The sequence below is a fragment of the Danio aesculapii genome, chromosome 23, assembly GCF_903798145.1.
Source record: "Danio aesculapii chromosome 23, fDanAes4.1, whole genome shotgun sequence".
Classification (NCBI taxonomy): Eukaryota; Metazoa; Chordata; class Actinopteri; order Cypriniformes; family Danionidae; genus Danio; species Danio aesculapii.
The window spans coordinates 33,784,916-33,807,911 of record NC_079457.1 but is presented as its reverse complement, the minus strand read 5'-3'; the positions used below and the strand labels follow the sequence as shown (position 1 = coordinate 33,807,911).

Genomic DNA, 22,996 nt, shown 5'->3' with positions numbered 1-22,996 from the left:
GTAGCTACTTAATTTTATATTCCTTGTGTAACGCCAAGATGTGCAAAAATTTTTAAAGTAGGATAAATACTTTATCCAATAAGGTAAAAACTAAATTGGACACACAGAATAAATTCTAGCATGCAGATCAAAAAAGCCATGTGATTTACAAAAATAATGGGCACAATGGGACAGCATTAATGGACAAATCAGCGTACCATCAGCGTCCACATTGTAAAACATCTGAAATGTTGTTTGTGTCATTCTAAAATGCCTTCTAAAGCTTCTGTTTGGTCACAACAATCCATAAAACATCCTCCTAGAACAGCACAGCTCTTTCCAAATTAATTTTAGTATATAAAGTATAGAAAATACCCATAATGCACTGTGAGAATTGGCACAAAAAATGAAGCAAACATACATGACAGAAATCAAAATACTTTGTTTAATTGCTATATAAGCAGCTCAGTAAGTGCATTCAAAAATAGTCATAGTTAAACATGATTTAATTCTGGACAGTAGTTCCATGTGATAACACCACATTATCTCAACACTGGATGATGTTAAACCTTGATTGCTGAACCTTGATTTAACATGAACAGATGATGTTGATTAAACATTGAAATATTAGTACTTAACTTGAATCAATGTTTTTTTTTTTTTTCTTCAACAAGTATAATTCCTGTGGTTGAATAGAGCTGATGGATTCACTAAATTAGCCTACATACTATTCAGTCACAAGATGGTGCCCAGCAGTCAAAAACTGCTGCAGGACAAACACACTCAAAAAATAATGTTTACTGTTTGTTCAAACTACTTATTTAAAAAGAACTGAAACATTTTTTTTTTTTTTTTGCGACAACTTTTTTGTTGTTTTATGTTCAATGCACTTAAATTTGTAAAAACTAATAAGGTAACGCTAATTTCCTTCATGTTGTCCTAACACAAATCGATTGTGTGGAACCCAGCATTATTTTTACAGTGTATATGTGAACATATCCACTAATGATCAAGATCATTTGTAGTACCCGGGTGAGCTTGGGTTATTCAGTGGTTGCAATATCGAAAGAACATACCATAGAATTTCACTAACTGACCAAACAGAATCAAGGATTCCAGATAGCCCTGTAATGACATATTAACAAGAATATGTACATACAGTACATATCTGTAAAAGCACTTTGCATCTGTTTCCTGCTGATTTAAGCATAAGATTGACAAGCATAATAAATAACCAACCTTTCGCCTCATTCACCCCGACAGGAAACTAATCGGACAGTAAAGATCGTATTTGTTGGAGGGAGGGATCATATTCAATCATTTATTTTCCTTCAGCTTAGTTCCTTATTTATCAGAGGTCACCACAGCAGAATGAACCGCCAACTATTGCAGCATATGTTTTACACAGCGTATGCCCTTCCAGCTGCAACCCAGTACTGGGAAACACCCATACACTCTCACATTCAAGCAGGCACTCATACACTACAGCCCATTATTCAATTCACCTATTGCGCATGTCTTTGGACTGTGGGGGAAACCCACGCCAACACGGGGAGAACATGCAAACTCCACACAAAAATGCCAAGTGGCCCAGGCAGGGCTGGAACCAGCAACCTTTTTGCTGTGAGGTGACAGTGCTAACTACTGAGCCCACGTGCCGCCCTGGAGGGATTATAGTAAATGAGAAATAACTATTATTCACTATTTTTCAATCACTATTTTATCAAGTTATTTATCTGATTTCATTCACCTCCCCTGTCCAAAATATTAGCTTGTTCTGGACAAGGCTAATTTTAAACCCTGATTAATAAAAATTTACTTCTTAGCAGTGGCAAAAATAGCTTGAAAATTGATTAGTTTGTCTCTTTTGTCGTCCAATCGAACATGCCGCCCTGGAGGGATTATAGTAAATGAGAAATAACTATTATTCACTATTTTTCAATCACTATTTTATCAAGTTATTTATCTGATTTCATTCACCTCCCCTGTCCAAAATATTAGCTTGTTCTGGACAAGGCTAATTTTAAGCCCTGATTAATAAAAATTTACTTCTTAGCAGTGGCAAAAATAGCTTGAAAATTGATTAGTTTGTCTCTTTTGTCGTCCAATCGAACATCTGTGAATCCGGACGACTGCAGCGCATCCATGTAGACCTCAGGATTCCAAATTTTTCCATTGAGAATTCTCCTAGAAACTGTTCTTTTAAGACTATCCAGCCTGAGAGTCGTGACCATAATTCCATCTGGAGGGAAAGAAAAAAATCAAGATGTTTGTTTGAAATTGTGCATCAGTTGTTTTATTTGTTTATTTTATTATATAATCCAAAAAATATAAAAAAAAAGTCCTAAAATCTCAGACATTATTTGTACTCTCAAATCCTGTTTTTTGTTGTGTTTGATTTTTCTCTGTTAATGCAGCTTGGGACTGTACAAAACACAGTATAATAAAACCTTAAAAACACATTCATTGTCAAATGGTTATGCTGAGTATGAAACATTTTATTAGCCATCTATGCAATTTAAAATGTAAGAATATTTTAAATGTCTAAAAAAGGCTCTAGTTGGTCAAACAAGGCCCCAGTCCCTGAATTGGTTATGATGCATTAGTCTGTTTTCTCATTCCACAAAAGGAAACTGTAATTGTGATACACACATTCAAACTGTAAACAAAGCAGCTTTTAGTACAACTTTCAAAATAGTATACACTAACCATGGAGGGATTTTTGCTTGTGAAATATGTCTGATATTTATTTATTATGTCTGAACTTAATAATTGATAATGTTTTGCAAATATTTGGAAAATGCAACATTACAGCTTTGCGTTCCCTCTTGACATCAATGTTAGCTTGGTTTCATCAATTCAGTTTTTGTTCTCATGCTCTGATTTGTTGCTGGAAAATTTGTTGCACTTTTCTGCACACTCTGGATAGCGCTTTACAAATTTTGGGGGGGGGGGGGATCTCTCCATCCACTACCAGTGTGCAGCATCCACCTGGATGACATGACGGCAGCAATATTGTGCCAGCCCGCACACCACAGACCAGCTGATTATTGGAGAGGAGACAGAGTGATGCAGCCAGTTATGATTTGGGGATGGTTTGGAGGCCATGATGGACAGAGGCCAGTGGACAAATTTAGCCAGGATAAACCCCTACTCTTTTTCGAAGGACATCCTGGACTTTTTAACAACTGCAGAGAGTCAGGACCTTGGTTTAACATCTCATATGAAAGACTGATGAGAACAACCTATTGAATATGAAAAACTCACTCCAACTTTAACCTGACAAGAGGCGATGTATACTTTTATTTATACTTTTAGATCCACATGTCCCAGGCAGCATTTTAAAAACTTTGTTTGGTGATGTATAGTGTATGATACTGTGGCCTAGGAGATGCCGGTCTGGATGTAGTCCTGTACAGAATTGGTAGATGCAGAGAATGCAGAGTCAAACAACGAACCACTGCTGTGGACCATGTGTGTATCATGTCCAAAAAAGTATGGTAAAGTCATACATGATGGTAATAGTTTGATTAAGGTGTACACTACACCTTACATGTACACTTACATGTACACTACCTAACAAAAGTCTTGTCGCCTATCCAAGTTAATATCCAAGTGCAAGGAACAATAAATAAAAACTTCTAGTTGATCATTTGATATCAGAAGTGGCTTTTATGAAAAGCAAAGGCCTCTAGATTAGACTTATTTTACCAAAATAAAATATGATCATGCCTTGATTTTTAATTATTTAATTAGGACAGCAAGGTCTGTCTTTGCTTTGACAAAATCTTGTCACTTAATAGAATATAAAGCAGGGATGGGCAAACTTTGCCCTGGAGGGCTGGTGTCCAACAGAGTTTTGAGCAAAGACACCAAGTGTTGAGCAAAGACACCAAGCAGTGTCTTCAAGATCCCTAGAACGCTAAAGGCAGGTGTGTTTAATTAGGGTTGGAGGTAAACTCTGCAGGACAGTACTCCCAGTGTTAATCAAGATTCTTTGGATTCATCTTCAAGGCCTTCTCCTTCATCTTACCCCAGACATGCTCAACAACGTTCATGTCTGGTGAATGGGCTGGCCAATCCTGAAGCACCTTGACCTTCTTTGCTTTCAGGAACTTTGATGTGGAGGCTGAAGTATGAAGAGCAGTGCTATCCTGCTGAAGAATTTGCCCATTCCTGTGGTTTGTAGTGTAATGGGCAGCACAAATGTCTTGATACTTCAGGCTGTTAATGTTGCCATCCACGCTACAGATCTAGGCACACCCCATAGTGAATAAAACCATGATTTTTCCTTCACCAAACATGACTGATATTTGTGAGAATCTTGAGTCCATGCAGGCTCAAGTACGTCTTCTGCAGTATTTGTGATAATTGGGATGCAGTTCAACAGATGATTCAACCAAAAAAAATCTACCTTCTGCCACTTTTCCAAATGATCAACAAGTTATTATTTTTGCTCTTATAACTGGGCTTGACGACAAGCCTTTTGTCAGTTAGTGTACATAGGAATACTCCACATCTTAATTTGTGTTAAAGAGCCCATGTTATGGGTTTTTGAGAATTACCTTCCAATTAGTGTGTTACACAGTTCTAAGTGAAGTGAAATATCCAGCTAAGGCTTAAATCTTTAAGTGGAAAAGTGTTTAAAACTATTGATTCATTTATAAAGGAGTCGACTCCGAGTACTTCAAATGAATCGTCTTCATAACGAGTCTTTAGCCAATTCGGCGTGACGTAGATACGAAACGTAAGCCCTGCCCAGTTGTTGCGTGCGCAAACCTGGGAAAATTAAAATCTGCGGTCCCGTCCACAAGCACAGTACACAAAGAAAAAGAGGCTAGACACACACGTCAGCAGACACTGGTTGAATCAATGCTGTCTCAACTGGATATTACTGGAAGTGTGAGGGGAAAGTTAATGCTACTTTCTCTACCCAGATAAAACTGTGAAGAGTCAGTGGTTGAGGTTTATTTTTGCAAAAATACCTCAGCATTATTGCCCAGCCTTGTGCTGTTCGAGTGCTTCTGGAATCTACACGCTTACAATGGAGAATTCATCAGCCGTTTGTTAAAGGAAGGATCAGATAAGACTTATGTTATTGATTTAAGGGACTGTCAGTACATGGATCAGTGGATCAGTTTCTTCCATTTCACAAGTGTAAGTAAGTGCGAGTAAAATGGTTGCTAAATTATGTATTTAACTGTGTTCTGTTACTTGTAACCACTTGTACTGTATCAGGTTAACTCTTTATATTCTCATATCACGTCTTAACGCCCCGTTGAAAACGCGACGCGTGCCACTTTGTTTACGAATTTAAATGCGTTTGTGAGCTTGCGTTCCACTGCTGTTTGTCGTTGCTATGGCTATCGTCAGCTGTTCTTACACACATGCGGTGATCAAGTTTCAAAATAGTTCAGCTTTTGCCACTGTGTGGATTAAGACTGAATGTGTGTCATGCTTAAGACTAGAGCAATATGCTGGTGTTTAACTGCACACACATACCTGCCAACATCTGTCCCTGAAAATCCAGGAGATTGGGGGGTTAGGTTCCGGATGAGGTGTCTGAATAACACTCAGGGCCGGAGCCAGCTGAAATGGTGCTCTAGGCGAACGCCCTCAACCCGAAAGTAAAAAAGAAAGTGACCGGTTCGCAGATGAAAGTGAGGATCGGGAGAGAGGGGATGGGTGTCGCGGATGAAAGTGAGGATCGAGGGGATTCGCTGACGCCGCCCTGGTTATTCTGCCGGCCATGGCGGCCAACTAGGTAACCTCTATGAACGCGCTGGCCCTGATAACACTGTTGAGAACTGGGAAATGTGTACTATGGTGTTAATAACTACTATGAAGCGTGTCTCGGTTGGGGGGGGGGTGAAATTACGGGAGTATTCCGTGATAAATAACAAATGGGTGGGTGGCTGGAGATGGGTCTGAAATAAGGGAGACTCCCGAGAAAAACAGGAGTGTTGGCAGGTATGCTCACACATACACTATGCACTCTGACTACTTCAATATTGTTGATAAGACGTGCATTTCACTCTGTCTCGCGCTGAACACTGTCGACCAATCGTAACAGGCTGTCATCGGTCCAGTCAGCGCAGATTAGCTTCGCGGTAAGGAGGGGTTTGGGAACAAATGAATCACTGAACGATTTATATGGAAGTCGCTGGGATAATTAGGTAAAAATAAATGCATATTAAAAGACCATGAAAGTGTTTTTTGACCTTGCATGCATATTAGTCTGTTGCTGGAGACCCTTACAACCAAAATATGATCCTATTTCAAGTAGGGGCTCTTTAATTTTGATTAGCTGAATTAAGGTAATCAAAAATCTCTGTTTACATGATAGACCCTTAATTGGAGTACTGATGTCCCTGTAAACATACTCAATGTACTGAGCTCTAAGCAAGCTCTCAAGTTCCCAACACTGCTCTAACATAACAAATTTGTCTTTGTCTAAAACATTTATCTTAGAAAAGTTTCTCACCTGGTTTCATCACTCTGTGAATCACTCTGGCTCCTGCTTTCATATCGGGCCAGAAGTAATAACAATTACAGTGAAACACTTTGTCAACAGTGTTTTCCTCTATCGGCATAGACATCAAATCACTGCAATACAGCACAAGCTTTCCTCTGGAGATCTGCTCCTTCATGCGCTTGCTTGCCATTTCATGCATGTATTGTGAATGGTCCACACCGAACAGTTTCCCTTCAGGGCCCGTGAGAAGCTGCGAGGCGTAATGCAGACCAAATCCTGGCCCATGACAGAGCTCCAGAACTGTGTTATTAGGTTCAATGTTGCATAATTTAACCGCATTCTCCTCCAATACCTGATTATGCCATTTAAAGAACTTGCTTACCAACCATCCAGTTAAGGAGTATGTGGGGTGACCCAATTGTTTGCCCACTTGGTTTGGCAGCATTTCTATTCACACAACAGAAAAAAAAAACTATTATTTTAGAACATCTGCAATGAAATAAGTAGAGAACTGAAAATAAACACACACATTTTGTCATTTCTTTACTCGTACTCCACACTCCCATTCCATTGAAAACAAAAAAAAGTATTGCAGCTATTCATTCATTCATTCTCCTTCAGCTTGGTCTCATGTTTATCAGGGGTCACCACAGTGGAATGAACCACCAAATCATCCAGCACATTTTACGCAGCGGATGCCCTTCCAGCTGCAAGCCATCTCTGGGAAACATCCATACACACTCATACACTACGGACAATTTAGCCTAACCAATTCACCTGTACCACATGTCTTTGTACTGTGGGGGATACCGGAGCACCTGGAGGAAACGCACGCGAACACAGGGAGAACATGCAAACTCCATACAGAAAATGCCAACTGACCCAGCCGAGGCTCGAACAAGCGATCTTCTTGCTGTGAGGCGACAGCACTACCTACTGCGCCACTGCACTGCCACGGCCAATTTAGTTCATCCAATTCACCTATAATCAATGTCTTTGGACTGTGGAGAAAAACGGAGCGCATGGAGGAAACACGAAGAGAACATACAAACTCCACAGTGAAATGCCAATTGGCCATGGCAGGACTCGAACCAGTGACCTTCTTGTTGAGAGGTGACAGTGCTAACCACTGACAATTTAACAGACACTTGCACAGTTTTTTGTACATTTGCACAAGACACATTTTTACAATCACTCCATATAAAAAATAAATAAATATGCACAAAAAACATTGGCATTTTTGAAGTGTGCTTCACACATGTGAATGGGCTTGACAAACCACCTGTAGAAACACATACTCTCTCACTCTTGCTCTCAAAAAAGAAAGAAAAAAAAAACTCTAGCACTAAATTCTCTGAGCACAAACAGTTCCTTTGTATAAGTAGCACTTCTTGTATGCATTGCCTCTTCTTGTTGAATCACTAAATTCCTCCTCAATTGTAAATCCACACTGGACAAAAGTGTCTGCGAGATGTAATGTAAATGTAATCAAGAAATAATTTTAACTACAACATGAGTCCCATGAGTCCATGTGTGAATAATACCTTAATTTCGTTACGTTTGCTAACTAATGTTTTAATTATCACTTTAAGTTTAGGTATGTTACTAACATGAACTCATGACCTGTTATCTTTGTGATCACTTAATTGGGATATATTACCTCATTGATTATTCATGAAGTCCTGTGTGTCAACACACATGTGTTATGCACACATTTCTAGTAAGTTTCTACATTGAAAGTCCATAGAAAAGTGTTTTGTCTACATCAAAATGAGTTCATGAGTAGTTAAGAATGAGTTAATTCTAATGTGCCCCTCCAAGTAAAGTCAAGACATAAGCATATATTATTAGCTCATGAGTTCATGTTGGTTACATTCAGTTTAAACTAGTGTTAATTAATACATTCATTAACAAACATGTACTAACAAGCAGTGTTGGGCATGTTTCTTTAAAGTAATATAGTTACTAGTTACTGCTCACAAATTGTAACTGAGTTCCAGAATTATATAAGTAACTAATTACCAGAAAAGAAGTAACTATTGCATCACTTAATCTAATTTGTCAAATGACTATAGAATAAATATAAAACATTGTACACTAATCTACACTATTTTAATGTTGTTGTGGGACAATGCAAGAGACAAGCATCAAATTCAACATATGATTATAAATATTATAATTAGGCCTACTATAGTTGCACAATAAAACACAATAGATGAATAGAAAAGTAGTGCTTACATTTCCAGTTTGCAAAAGCTACCTTTGAATTTGTTGGATTTTCCATCGTTCTGATGCCTAGTCGTTGGTGTGTGTGACTGATTGTGTGTCTGTGTGAACACCGGCAGTACTCTGCCTCTGATTGACAATGATGGAAATCTCCTCTATCTAAGCCAATCATCACGTTCTCAGTTACACCTCATTTACAAACACACCAATTATTGCTGGTTGGTTATGTGTCTTGCCCCACTCCGAACACACACACACACACGGGCAGTTTTGAACACAATTGTGCGGGTGTAAAATGACACAGGCAATAGGAAAATGACACAGGCAATAGGAAAATTGGGCGGTTTTGCAACATAACGCCTACCCCTGTAACGTGGGGACCGTTACAACACCCCACCCCCCACTTAGCGTGATTTCCAGATGACTGGGCGGGTCTTCTTGCATTTCGGCGGGTTTTAGATAGTTTATGGGCTACATCTGGCAACACTGACATGCACACACACTGTTGCCAGATGTACGATAATTATCGTATTTGTACGATATTTTTCTAACCTCTGTACGATCAATAATGAGAAAAATCCTATAATGTACGACAATTTCAGAATTTTATGGCATTTAAAAAAATTTTGTTGTAATCTTCGGGCTTCTTATTGATCTAGCTGCATCTTTTATGTACTGTCTGTAAGGAAAAGGTGGAGTTAAGCACGTTTTCTATCTCATCTTATGTTACCTCTTCTCAGCCAATCAACGTGGAGAATGGCTCTCTCACGAGTTAACGCTCCTGCTGCGCATGCCCGTGGTTATGTCAGTAGTTTTCAGTTTGAGGTGACCTTTTAAGCAATAATGTTAAAACAACTAGTGCTGTAAAGGAAGGTGAGAAAGACAGGGGAGTTTTCCCCTTGATGTTCTTGATTTTTCCATTCAAATTCATCACGTGAACGTGTTTTTTTTTTAAACAAAATTTGGGAGGGTGCACTGCTTTCAAGCCAACCAGCACTATTTTGTAGTTCATGACGGCATCCAATTTGTATAGCAAATGAATCCCTCAACATGCAACATTCGATAACAGCAACTCAGAGGTGGAGTTTGAACCTTGCCACTGAAGCTGCGGTCACACTAGACTTTTCTTCCCATAGACTTCCATTCATATGCACGCAAATGCGTCAGACCGGAAATGCAAGGTCATGCGTCAAGTTTCGCAGGTTGCTGTGGTGCAAAGTTCAAGCTTGGTAAACTCTGACCTGCAAAATCACATCACCCTTGACTGCGTGAGATCAATCGAGGATCAAAACAGGACCTCTCTGGGCAGAAATTTTAAAACATGAAGCAATCGCTAGCTTTTTAAATTTCTAATCATCTTGTTTAATCCCGCCCCTTTTCGCAGCCCCATACGACAGAATTTCGCACACACAAAGCCCAGTGTGACCGTAGCTTAAGGTATGCCTAGTTTGTTTTTAACATATTGTGGTAATTTGCACATTGAGTCAAAACGCTATGTGTCTCGATAATAGCTGTACACTCTCCGTTTCAGTCGTGTACAATAACTTTACTCCAAATACGATAATTTTGAGGTTCTGGTACGATACTTTGACATTTCCAATCTGGCAACACTGCACACACCCCAAGAAAGAGAGGTCCAATGGCTGAGAGAGACGCTGCTGCTGTCATAACGGGGGAAACCAGTAGCTCATTTGATTACTCGTTCCTTAATAAAGTATAGGCATTGATTTATAGCACCTTTACTTACATCACTGCTAACAAGTAACAGGCTTGTAGCCAGGGGGGGTTCAGGTGGTTCGAAAGAACTACGCTTCACTGACAAAGGTCCAGAATTGGTCCTCTATATAAGCTCATTTATCCATTGTTTAATTTCTTAGCTATCATAAATTGTTAAAACTAACAAATCAAAGGCTTTAAAAACAAGAGGAATCTTCTGTTGGATTAATATTTTGTTTGAATATTATGTGAATTATTCAAATGGCCAAATTCTGACTGAGGCAAATTGAATGCACTGGCCAGATTATTATTTGCGTATAGGCTTCAGTTTTTGATTTAAAACAAGTTTTAAAAGATCCCAAAACAATTTAATGATAGATTATAATAACATTGTATTTAATGTAAAAATAAGAATCCTTTCATATTGCTTTATTCTAAATTTTAAAATATCAACTATTATAAAACTGTTATATAAAACTTACAAATTAAATGCACACTTGTAAATGAACACATCAAATAGTATGGAAAGTAATTTGGCAAAATGGTAGGAAATATTTTTGGTTCATCAAAAAGTGAGTTTGTGCTTAAAATATCACTAAAATAAGTATTTAAACATCATAATTAAATAGAAAATGAGGCAAATAATGGCAAAATAGAAAAAAAAGAAGCTGGCTACAGGACTGAATAAGGTTGCATTATTCACACATGAACTCATATTGTAGATAAAGTTAGTTCTTGATTAGCGCACACCTTCTCATTATTAGTTCATAATAAAGTAATGTTTAGTTTACATATTAGTACTGTAAATCATTATTCATGTACTGTTATTGTAAAGTGTTATGGGTTTAACAACATGTTGGCAATCATGATACGCTCACTAAATTAAGTAGATTAATCTATTTACTGTCTATTTAGGTTTTACACTTCCTTTACAATAAAGGAATGTCAAAGCAAAAGCTTAACATGAAATCAGATAAATGACAAATTTCTGATACTGAAAAAGGACAGTGGAGCTACAGTAGGTCTTTGTATGGACCAACATATGAAACAAGAATTAAATCAACAAGCTGCAATCTGGGACACTTTCGCAATTTCCCATGCATATTTCTCCCACTTGAGCACTGCCCCATATTCTCAAAAATATTAATACTGTGGGACAACAAAAAAATATTTGAAAGAAAAAAAAATTCTAAAACACATTTTCAACACTTAATACATATTTTGTTTCCTCAAATAGATAACCATAATTTAAAATAAATGGGAACATTGTCTCATTTAGGACAGGTTTATGTCCTTAACATTAGTCAGAATCCTATCATTGACCTTATCATCCAATTTCCAGGAGAGCCTATTGATTGACAAGTGTGTACGTGAGAATGTATGTGTGTGAGAGAGAGTTTGTGTACAGAACATTGTACCATCTCTGTAGCTAGCTGGTTTATAGCTTATATCTAATATGTACTTATGCTATTACCTCCAGCAGTCCACATTAATACCTATTTCTCATTATGGCATATATTAACCCTTGTCATTAAACTTATAAAGTATTTAAATGCACATTTCGCCCAACTTCATGACTGTCCCAGATTAACCATTTCATGCTGCCCCATTCTTCCTTAGAAAGTATAACATGGCATGATTGTATAACAAAAACACAGGTAGCCTACAGTATCGCGAACATAACCGATTTACTCAAAAACAACCACCCTACCTGTAACTTATTACTGCCTGCGCTGAGGCTAGTTGTAGCTACTGGTCGGCAGTTGTGTAATAAGGGACCGTGTGCAAATTCCTCCCTCTGGGTGAAATACTTTCTGACTTGCATTCAAAACACACACAATGAAACCCATTCTAAAGGCTGCCAGTGGGTGGATTATCTACAAATGGAACACTATTTAATTATATTCTAAAATCTACTAGAATCAGATGTTATAGCCTATTCTGAAGACTGTAAGCCCATAGGGGGTGTCCCTAAAGTACACATTTTAAGGGGTCATTACAGAACAAGTAAAAAGGGCTCACTTACAAGACGTTGAACACTGAAGATAAAAAAAAAAAAGTTTTTATAAAAAAATATACAAATTTCAAAGTTTTTTGAATTTGAAAATCAATTGCCATTAATTTGTCTTCCAGAAAACATGCAAGTTGCTTCTGTTGCATTCACAACACAGAAAAGAGTACATGGTTCAAGCAAACTCAAACCAATGCACTCACGAAAAGAAAACAAAAAGAGTGTCAGAGTTCTGTCACAAGCTAAGAATTAAATAAACATAAGACAGAACCCTGACAATATGTATCTATGCATGTTTATATACATTACAAAATATGAAGCGTTTAGATGCAAAAACCTCTAAATGCCATTTGATATTTTCCTCTAAACTTTTCTCTCAGACTCCTGTGTTTATGCTGAGTAATTTTACTTTTATAGTGAGAATAAGTTATTTTCATTGTCTTTAAAGTGAAATAACTGAACATACCCTGAACAGGCTGAAAAAAAATGCTCATTTTAGGAGAAAATTCTGACGGCATTTAGAGGATTTTGCATCTAAACTCTTCATATATTAACAAAATAAGTCAAATTTGGATAACCACATCCAAGCATCCAGTCATGCCTCTTAATGCATTGTGTTTCCTTTTTGGGGACTACTGAGCATTTGAACTTATTTAAATAGTTTTTGAGTCCCTTAATTGTCCTTTGTGAACACACAGAGGGTTGACATACTGGAAAACTGAGGAATCTGCAGGACATGGAGGATTTTTCTAAAGAACAGCAGTCAGTATAACGGTTTAGATCAAACAAGGGACTCAAGAATAACAATCAAGGACAGCAATTACAAAGAGAGAAAGTAGACCATATACCATGCAGTATTAAAAAATATTTTCACAGGGGGTTAGGTTATTTTTAAAAAAATCAGCTGTGTGTAAACTCTGGGTTTCCCAAAACAAATGTCAAATTCCCTGAATTTCCATAACCTATAAGCACTTATCAAACAAAATGAAATACATATCGTTAAATTACATGTTTTGTTTTTTTTACATGCATCTTTTTCACGTTTTTCACATGCATCCGTCTTAGCACTTGGTGATACAGCCTGAAACAAAGCTGGAATATAAGTTAGAATGAATTGCCTTAATTTAAGGGCCTTTGTTAAATATTTTCAACTAGCCTATAGCATTTACAACATTGATTAAACTATTAATAATTCCTTTAAAGATTATAAATACAACCCCAAATCAGATAAAGTTGGGACAGCATGAACAGTGCAAATAAAAAATAATAAAATAAAGTAGTGATTTCCAAAATTTACTTGGACTTTTATTTCATTGCACAAAACAAGAACACAAAAAATTCATGTTTTGTCTGGTCAATTTCATTTTATTTGTAAACATACATTCTTTTCTGTCATTCAGACCTGCAACACATTCTAAAAAAAGTTGGGACAGGAACAAGTTAAGGCTGGTAATCAGGTAAAATGATTAAATAATGATGTTATTTAAAAGAGAAGATGTCAACAGGTGATTGTCAAACAGGTGATTTGGAACAAAAGCAGCATCCAAGAAAGGTCCTTTAGGATAGTACAATAGTCCCTCTAGGAGCAAAGATGGACCAAAGATTGCCAGTTTGCCAACAAATACATGGGGAACAAATATTGAAATGTTTAAAAACAATGTTCCTCAAAGAAAGATTTGGATATTTCACATTCAAGGCTGCATAACAGTTTAAAAGAAGCATGGAATATAAAGGAATTTCAGTGCGTAAAGGATAAGGGCGCAAGCCTAAGCTGAACTACAATGATATCAGATTCCTCAGGCGCCACTGCTCCAAGAATCGGCATTCATCTTTAAACAATATAACCATGTGGACTAAAGACTACTTTGGCAAACCTTTGTTAAGTACCACAATTTATAGTTTCATCCACAAATGCCAATAAAACCTGTACTGTGCCAAAAGGAAGCCCTGTGTTAACAGTCTCCAGAAGCAATTCTCTGGGCTCAGAGGAATCTGGATGGACTATCACACAATGGAAACCTATAATGTGGTAAGATTACTCAGTATTTCATGTATTTATGGAAGAAATGGACTCCATGTGCTCCAGACCAAAGAAGAAAAGGATCATCCAGACTGTTACCAGAAAAGTCAAAAGCCAGGGTCTGTCATGGTATGAGGTTAGTCAGTACTGTTGTGATTACACCATGAAAAGTGTATGACATGCTGAAAAGTACATAGAGAATTTAAAGCACAATAGGTTGTCTTCTTTTCAAGAGATGTCATGCATATTTCAACAAGACAATGGAAAACCAAATTCTGCACACACTGCAAAGTCCTGGCAGCGGATGAAAAGGATACAAGTTCTTCACTGGCCTGTCTGCAGTCCCGACCTGTCTCCAATAGAGAATGTGTGGTGCATTTCGAAGTGCCAAATGTGACAACGAAATCCCCATGCTGTTGTCCACTTTAAGACTTGTTTGGAGGAAAATTGGGACAAAATTACACTTATCACTTGGTGTCTTTAGTCCCTAAACGTCTTTTAAGTGTTGTAAAAATTAATGGCAACACTACAAAGTGATAACGCTTTACTCTTCCAACTTGTATTTTTTAAATGTGTTGCAAGAACCAACAATGAAATGAAAGTATTATTTTAGAAAAAAAAATCATAAGGTACACATTAAGAATGTTTGTTGTATTGTTTACAATGAAATACAAGTCTAAGTAAATTTAGAAATCATTGCTTTATATTTTTTTGCATTTTCCACAGTCCAAACTTTTTTCTGATTAAGGATTATATGAGCCGAAGAAAACAGGTAATTAGCCTGCAACCTAATTATTGATATTTTAAATTGCCATTTTAAATATTTTATTACATCAACATCAATTATTAAACAAGAAAATAATTAAGTCAAAGAGAAACAATTAATACAATAACAACAACTTAAAAGTGTGTGTCAGTCATTAGTGAAATATAGGGTTTGCTACAAGCCACACTTTTTTGGTGTGCTCTAAATTCTCCCTGCGCACTAAGTGCTTCTCTCTTGTGTGAGGTTTTCAGATTTTTATTCTCAGGAGTCTTTCCATCCGTCTCCACGCAACCCTTCAAACATAAGAGAGAAAGTGAAAGCTGTGATTAATAATAATAATCATAACAATGTCCTCCCTCAGTGGCTCAAAGTGTATGAGACAAGTGTATTTTGAACAAATTACAGTCCCAATTATCCCCAACTTTTACCTTGTTCTTCTGAATTGCATGCTCAGCTGTCCATTTCTTTGCCTTTTCAAGATATAGTGGTTTGTTGTATTTAAATTCTGAGGACTGAAAGTTATTCAATTAATTGTGATGAATATGTAAAAGCAAACAAATGCAAATACATTATAATAATAATTTGAGAAGTTACAAACATAACTTTTAAAAACTGAGGGGTAACTGAACTAAAAACTCACTATATCAGCCATGAGAGGGTCGTCAGGGTTTGGTTCAGCCATCAATAGCTGTATGGATGTGAGTACTGTTGAAATGTTGAGCGAGGGCCTCCAAGCTCCTTTAAAAAACAATGCTTATGAATATCGGCATGTGACAGATCAATACTTTACAACCACAACAAAGGTGTAAAAAGGTCTATTAAGTTATACAACTAAAAATAACAAAATATTTCAAAACAGAATGCAAATTTAGAGTGTTGTTGTTTTAAGCGTCTACCTTTGGTGGCAGTTTCAGAGCATCAAGACAATGCGTCCTGCATTATCAATGTTGGGGTGATAAATGGGAGTCAGGAAACGCATTTTTGGAGGTTCAAATGGATACCTTAAACAGTTTTAAAAAATGTTAAACAGGCATTCAAATCATTAAATAATCAATTTAAACTTCTTCAATAAAATTCTTGAAAATGGCTTACATAGGAAAAATTATTTTCCATAAATATATACAAATAAATTATTATATTTAGCATTTTTGAATCAAATTATTAAATCAAAAGATTGATTCAGAAACAGCTTTACTCTGAGACAAAAATCCAGATTCATATGGAACAATTTTCAATGGTGAATAGAGGAAAGAGACAACATTATGTAAAATGACTAAATAAATATGAACTTTGTTGAACTACTGTTTGTAGAACCATGCGTGTGATGTATCAGGAAAACAGCACTCTTGCCAGAGTATTATGCCAAACTGATACAGGAAGATTTGCAGCACATTTTTAAAGTGAAATGTCTTTTAAGACATGATAATCCTCTACTGTGGTGTACTCTGGTGTGCAATAATAATAATATTGATAACATATGATACCAGCATAAAATTTGAATTTGAAGATTTTTTATTTATCAGTTAGATGATTATGCTAGTTTCATTTTAAAATTGTCATGAAACAACAATCATGATTATTATTTTTTTGTTTATTTAATTCACATTGCTAAGACCACTTGGATGCTTGACAGCTGATATTTGGAAAAATGGCAATCTTACATTATGATACTGTGATATAATTACATCATATGATAGATTCTCATTATACTACACTGTCATCCCTGAAAGGCCCCATGCATACAGCCCAGTCATTTTGATTAAAGTTACAAGAAAGCATTCATTAAAAAAAATATATAATATGCACATGTAAATCCGTAATGAATAAATACAACAATATTCCAATATTCAAGTTATGCTTTCACAGTGACTTCATTGTAGAGGGCTACATTATATCTGTTTTAAAACAGTTTCAAAAATAGTTTTAAATTTAACTGTTTTAAAACAGTCGATAAACATGCGAGGTTACGACTACATCATTACTGTGAGGAACCATCTACGAATTAGCTTTTTAAGTCATCAAAACGTTATTGTATTAATAATTAATAACTTTATATTATTTTAATACTTTAAGTATAATAAAATAAAATAAAAAGATATTGTGATCAATAATAACATCTAATAAATTCTATTTACAAAAATTATAACTTTACATCACTATTCTACATCAATGGACAAAGTGGCCGCCACGGGCATTGCCGACAAAGTGGGTGTGTTTATGTGCATGGAAATGTAATGTCCACCTTCCCTGTTAAATCGAATCCGTGTCCAGAAACATCCCTCTCCCTCTCCAGCTTTCACTTCTAATTCTAGCGGAGGGAGCAATTTTTTAGTGAATGATCTCCGTTATGAACGATTCATGCATGTGAACCATCGATATGCCTGCGTCTCAAATGTGCATATCCACCTTTATGATCTAGATGGTATAACATTTTTAATTGTCAATAATTTAGGGTGGAAAGTATACACATTGAGGTGCAGGCACTTATTATGTTATGTGATCAGGTATCAAGTTACTTCAAAAACTAGCCGTTTTATGCCACTTAGCCGACAATAATACAAGTTTGTATCTGGCTCCGCAGCATCTTGTTGTCATTTTATTACACGTTTGCTGATTTTATTCAACAAAACTAGCATAGGTCTAGAATTTAGCTGCTACTTGCCTTATGGTCAATGCAGTAAGTGACTGTATTATCCTGAACAAGGTTACTTGTTGAGCGTTTGTAACATACAAAAACGTAAAAAAACGAAATCTTACCTATAAAATGTAATGCCTTTAAGCTTTGTTTTCTCTGTTTGCTCGTTATTACACCCGTATGCAGCGTAAAAAGTCCAGCATCTTCAGTTTGGTTTTAGTTTTGACTAGTGAATGACTTTTGTCCTGACTCCTGGGAGCAGTGAACAAATATGCCGGTGGCATTGATGCATGCTCAGGGTCTGTATGCAATATCTAGTGTATATATCTATGCCCTGATACTTGATAGTTGTCAGTCACATGACCTGTGCGGAGACGTGGGGCCTCATGTACAAAGACTTGCGTTGAATTCATACTAAAACATTGCATACGGACAAAGCTGTAAATGTGTCAATGCAGTAAAAAATTCAGATGTATGAAACACCGCGTATGCGAAATCCCACACTATTCCCTTTGTACATCTGAATTAACGTAAAACTGAGCGCACGCGCGCAAAACCCCTCCCTGCCTCCTCCCCCTAATAAATATGGTAGTGATTCTACTTTGGCAAAACCAAACGAAAAAGCAATAGCAAAAGCAAGCAAGAAGCTAAATTTAACAGAATGTGAATTGGAGGTGCTCCTATCAGAAGTAGACCGGAGAAAACCTGTTATTTGCAAGTATGTCCTCCGGAATTAATAACAAAAGAAAAAAGAGTGGGAGAGTTTAGCTGACGCATTTAACGCAGTGGGGTCTGAACATCGCACTGTGAACGAATTAAAAAAGAAATCGTCCGATGTAAAGGTGCAGGTTAAGAGGAGAACAGCGGCGCACCATCAAAGTGTGGACCGAACAGGCGGGAAAACAGGGGATGCTGAACTAACACCCTTTGAGGAGAGAGTTGCTTCAAGTTGTTTTATTGTATAATTTCATATAGTTGAATTGTTTAATTCATTCGTATGTTCATTTTTTTTTTATCGAGAAATTAAGCCTTGTGCAACATAAAGGGCATATATTTATGCCTATCTGACCTATTTCTGGCTGAAACTAACATGAGCAAAGAATTTAATTGGTTTAAAATCGAATGTCTGATGAATTTCAAACGTCAAACTAACTTTACCGCGGTTCAACAGCATGGTATGTAAACCTTATACCTGATAATTATGCAGATGATCCCGTCCCATACAGCTGCCATTGCATGGCTCAAAGAGACTTTGTAGTGTGCAATTTAACATACTTGCCTCTAGGATTCGCCAATGGAAATAAAACAAAACACACACAAGAAATGCACGTATGCCAGACATGAAGTTGGCTTGGACCAACGCACATTCTCATGTTAATTTCATCGTTAGTAAATCCAAACGTGAGCATGAAATCTGGCGTACATTAAGTTTTTGTGCGTAAGCAGTGTTGATACATGAGGCCCCTGGTAGCAAAAAAAAATTCTAGCTCCATTGAAACGCAGCACAAAGTGGTCAAATTTCCATCCGTTACAAGCTACAAATATTTGGATCACAAAAATCAACAGAACGAAACATATAAGACCACAAACTGTAAATTATGGGCACTTGTGATCCATATACTGAAACTGCACTATTTTTCAGTCATTCAAAACCCTCATGTCCCTGTACTCCTCAGAGATTTAGTCATTAGTGACAAAGTTATAGCTCAAAATAGCAGACACGCTTTTATATTTTGTCTTTTTTTTACCTGGATTAATATTTGCTGGTAGGGAAAATCTATTTGTTCACTACTGCCATTTACACTTTGACTTTGCATGTCTATGTTTGCATGCACATCTAGTGTTTTTCAACCAATGATAAACTTCCAGTGAAATCTTAATGTGACCGTTTCCAATGTCATAAGGTTCCTTTTACAGCATTGATACTGTAAGCGTTAATTTAGTTGTACAAGTGTAAAACGAGATGAAAGAAGACAAATGTTAGAGTCGTCAGTACCAGCAGGCTAGCGCAGAAATTCCAGTGAAAATACTGGGGTAAAATAAATTGTCATATATTAAAAATATATATTAAAGTGGGGAAAAGTGGAATTTAATGCAGTGCTTCTTTTCCGGTCTCAGACCTACTACATTTTCTATCAGGGAGGGAAGATCACAGATTTTTAAAGAAATCAGATCTTAAATATTGCAGTTTTAAAAGGGAAAGATAGTTCACCAGAAGCCCTGATGCTGGCTAAAAATGAAAATTCTGTGTACATATACCACATTTCGACTTTAATTCTACTTAACCTACAAATTAGAATAGAAACTGTATAAAAACACACAAACATACTGAGAGTTATATGTAGAATAGATTATCATGGGTCAATGATACTACTATTTGGCACCTTGTCAGCTAAATGTTTGTTTTTTTATGGGAGATGTAGTTTTTTTTCATATAATAATAATCTATTTTTTTTATTTTAATAAACGTTTTAGCAGGAAGGCTTTATTACTTTAAATAAAATTGTTCAAGTTTGTAATGATCAACAGTCTGTTCACTAAAAAAACTTATTATTATTCTTTTAATGGACGTTGTTACTGATAAAAATTTTAATACAACCAGAAACCTTGTTTTTTGTGTGTGTGTGTTTTTTTTTTTTTTTCTGGCACGATTATCATAGCTTGACAAATGTCTTATTGTTACACTCTACCTGTGTTGTTTACAGCGCTGCTTTTTTAATATCAAGTATGAAATGGCATGTAATTTTACTGTGAACGATGTTGTGCTTTGATAGTCATTGGCTGCTAATATGATTTCCCTATTTAAAACTGGCAAAGATTATTGCTCTGAAACTAAATTAAGAAGGTGAAATTCCCACCTCTCAGGTATGTTGATTTCCAGTTTGAACACACCACCTTCATAAGGAGTGTTTGCACCTCCAACAATTTCTATATTTCAAACACAGAAGTAAAGCAGGGGGCGTCAGATTTGGACATATTTAGTTTCAGTAAGAGACGACAAAGAGAAACAGAAACTGACGTGCTTGTAGTTCATCCAGGCGTCCCTCTGTCTGCCAGCACGAGACTCCTGGTGGAGGTTCAGCGGTGAGGAGCTGCATCTCTCGCTTCAGACGACTGACTCTCTGCATGGCGACTGTGCAATGTGCACATCAGCACCACAAGATTATTTATTAACAATATTTCAAAATATTTAGTCGCATCCACAATACACATTAATAATGACTAGCAGAACAATACTAATCGACGTTCGACTTAGTAAATTATTTCATGCAACGCTGTATGAGGTATTTACCTTAATATCTTACTTATATGTTATCACCGCGTAGCTTTGCTTGAAAACTCCCGCTGGTTGAATTGTGTGGTTTTGATCCTGCCCGCGAAATGTTCCACGTCATTGTGCGCCGGAGGTGTATCCAGATGCTTTATGGGTATCGTAGTTTTTTAAGTGCCTCTATTTTTTATTTTCTCTGTTGACACCTTGGGTACGTCGCTTAAACATTCTAAGATATTTGGCAGATCCTTGATCTTTTAAACTTGATTGATATCTAATCTCTGGTTAATCTGTTTCTTTAAACAAATTTGCAAATGAGATGTAAAGATATAATCAGACTATCTGGATGAACTGTTCTGAGATCGCTGTGTGTGCTTGAGATTGTTTTTAGACCTTATGATGTCTATGGTTGTAAAGGACAGGGTAACGTCACCTCAGTGTAATGACATAATTTGAGTAATATTCAATTATCCATGAGAGCAAAATTACATTAAATTTGGGGTAAACTGTTTGTTAAATTCTAAATGAACTGGCTGCTAACAACATTCATTCATTTTCTCTTCAGCTTAGTCCTTTTATTAATGTGTGGTCACCACAGCGGAATGAACCTCCAACTTATCCAGCATATGTAACACAGCGGATGCACTTCCAGCCGCAACCCATCACTGGGAAACATTCATACACTCCAATTCACACACATACACTATGGACAATTTAGCTTACCAAATTCACCTATAGCGCATACGTCTTTGGACTGTGGGGGAAACCGGAGCACCTGGAGGAAACCCACACAAACACAGGGAGAACTCCACACAGAAATGCTAACGGACCAAGCCGAGGCTCGAACGACCTTCTTGCTGTGAGACGACAGCGCTACCCACTGGGCCATCAAGCTGCCTAAGCTGCAAGCATTTATTTATTTATTGTGGCACAGTTCCTAGAGAAATGGAATATTAAATGAGAAAACAGTAGGCGTGGCTTGTTTTTTTCTACTGCAAGCTAAGTGGATGTAGGCATTTCGTTCAGAAAGATCAGTTTGGGGAGTTATTATAACCGGACTCCCCCTACATAATCTGACTATTTAACTGTAAAAAAAAAAAAAAAAAATGAATAAATAAATAAAAAACAGGAATTGCATTTTTAGATTTCCATTAAAGATTACAAGGGCAAACTTTTTTTTTCTTTTAATTACATGTAAAGATGAATTGTTTACCACAAAAATGTGAGTTAACAAAATCATATGGTTAGTATTGATTTCATGGGGACTTTAAATATGATACGCAATAACTTTCCACATTTGCTGTGGGTTTTCGTTTGTAAAAATAGCAATTGGTGACACGGTGGCACAGTGGTTAGCATTGCCGCCTCATAGCTAGAAGGTTGTTGGTTCGAGTCCCGGCTGGGTCAGTTTGCATTTCTGCGTGGAGTTCACACAGAACTGTCCAAAAGACATGTGTTTAGGTGAATTAAATAAACAAAATTGGCCAGAGTATATGTAATGATTATAATGTGAATGAGTGTGTATGGATTTTACTAGTACTGGGTTGCAGCTGGAAGAGCATCTGCTGTGTAAAACATATGTTGGGTAAGTTGCGGTTCATTCTGCTGTGGCAACCCCTGATTAATAAAGGGACTAAGCTGAAGGAAAATGAATGAATGAAATAACACAATTTTAGGTTTACATTTAGCGTGAATTTCCTTTATGATAGTATTCCATTTTTTTTAATCATGTGGTGAAGGCATAACTGGCTGTTTGAATTATTATTGGCCATGTCTGTTACCATACACTCGTTTGTATCTAAAAAAGCCCATATGGTAAAATTAGCCTTGGCCTACACTGTAATCTTTGGCCACATAAAGCTTGGTAAAGTTAGTTTTAGATTTGAATTTTAAATAT

At 36.7% G+C, this 22,996-nt stretch overlaps 1 protein-coding gene and 1 pseudogene across 1 annotated transcript; both read right to left on the bottom strand.

Moving 5' to 3' along the window:
- Positions 1-401: 401 nt before the first annotated feature.
- zgc:194242 (uncharacterized protein LOC100005854 homolog) lies at positions 402-12,276 on the bottom strand. Its single transcript, XM_056449441.1, has 3 exons — positions 12,108-12,276; positions 6,464-6,901; positions 402-2,221 (listed from the first exon to the last, which is right to left on the bottom strand). The coding sequence occupies exons 2-3, from the start codon at positions 6,897-6,899 to the stop codon at positions 2,025-2,027; spliced, it is 633 nt and encodes a 210-aa protein (XP_056305416.1). The 5' UTR covers positions 6,900-6,901; positions 12,108-12,276; the 3' UTR covers positions 402-2,024.
- A 142-nt stretch (positions 12,277-12,418) lies between these two features.
- On the bottom strand, positions 12,419-21,210 carry LOC130216823 (ubiquitin-conjugating enzyme E2 T-like; annotated as a pseudogene).
- Positions 21,211-22,996: the final 1,786 nt, after the last annotated feature.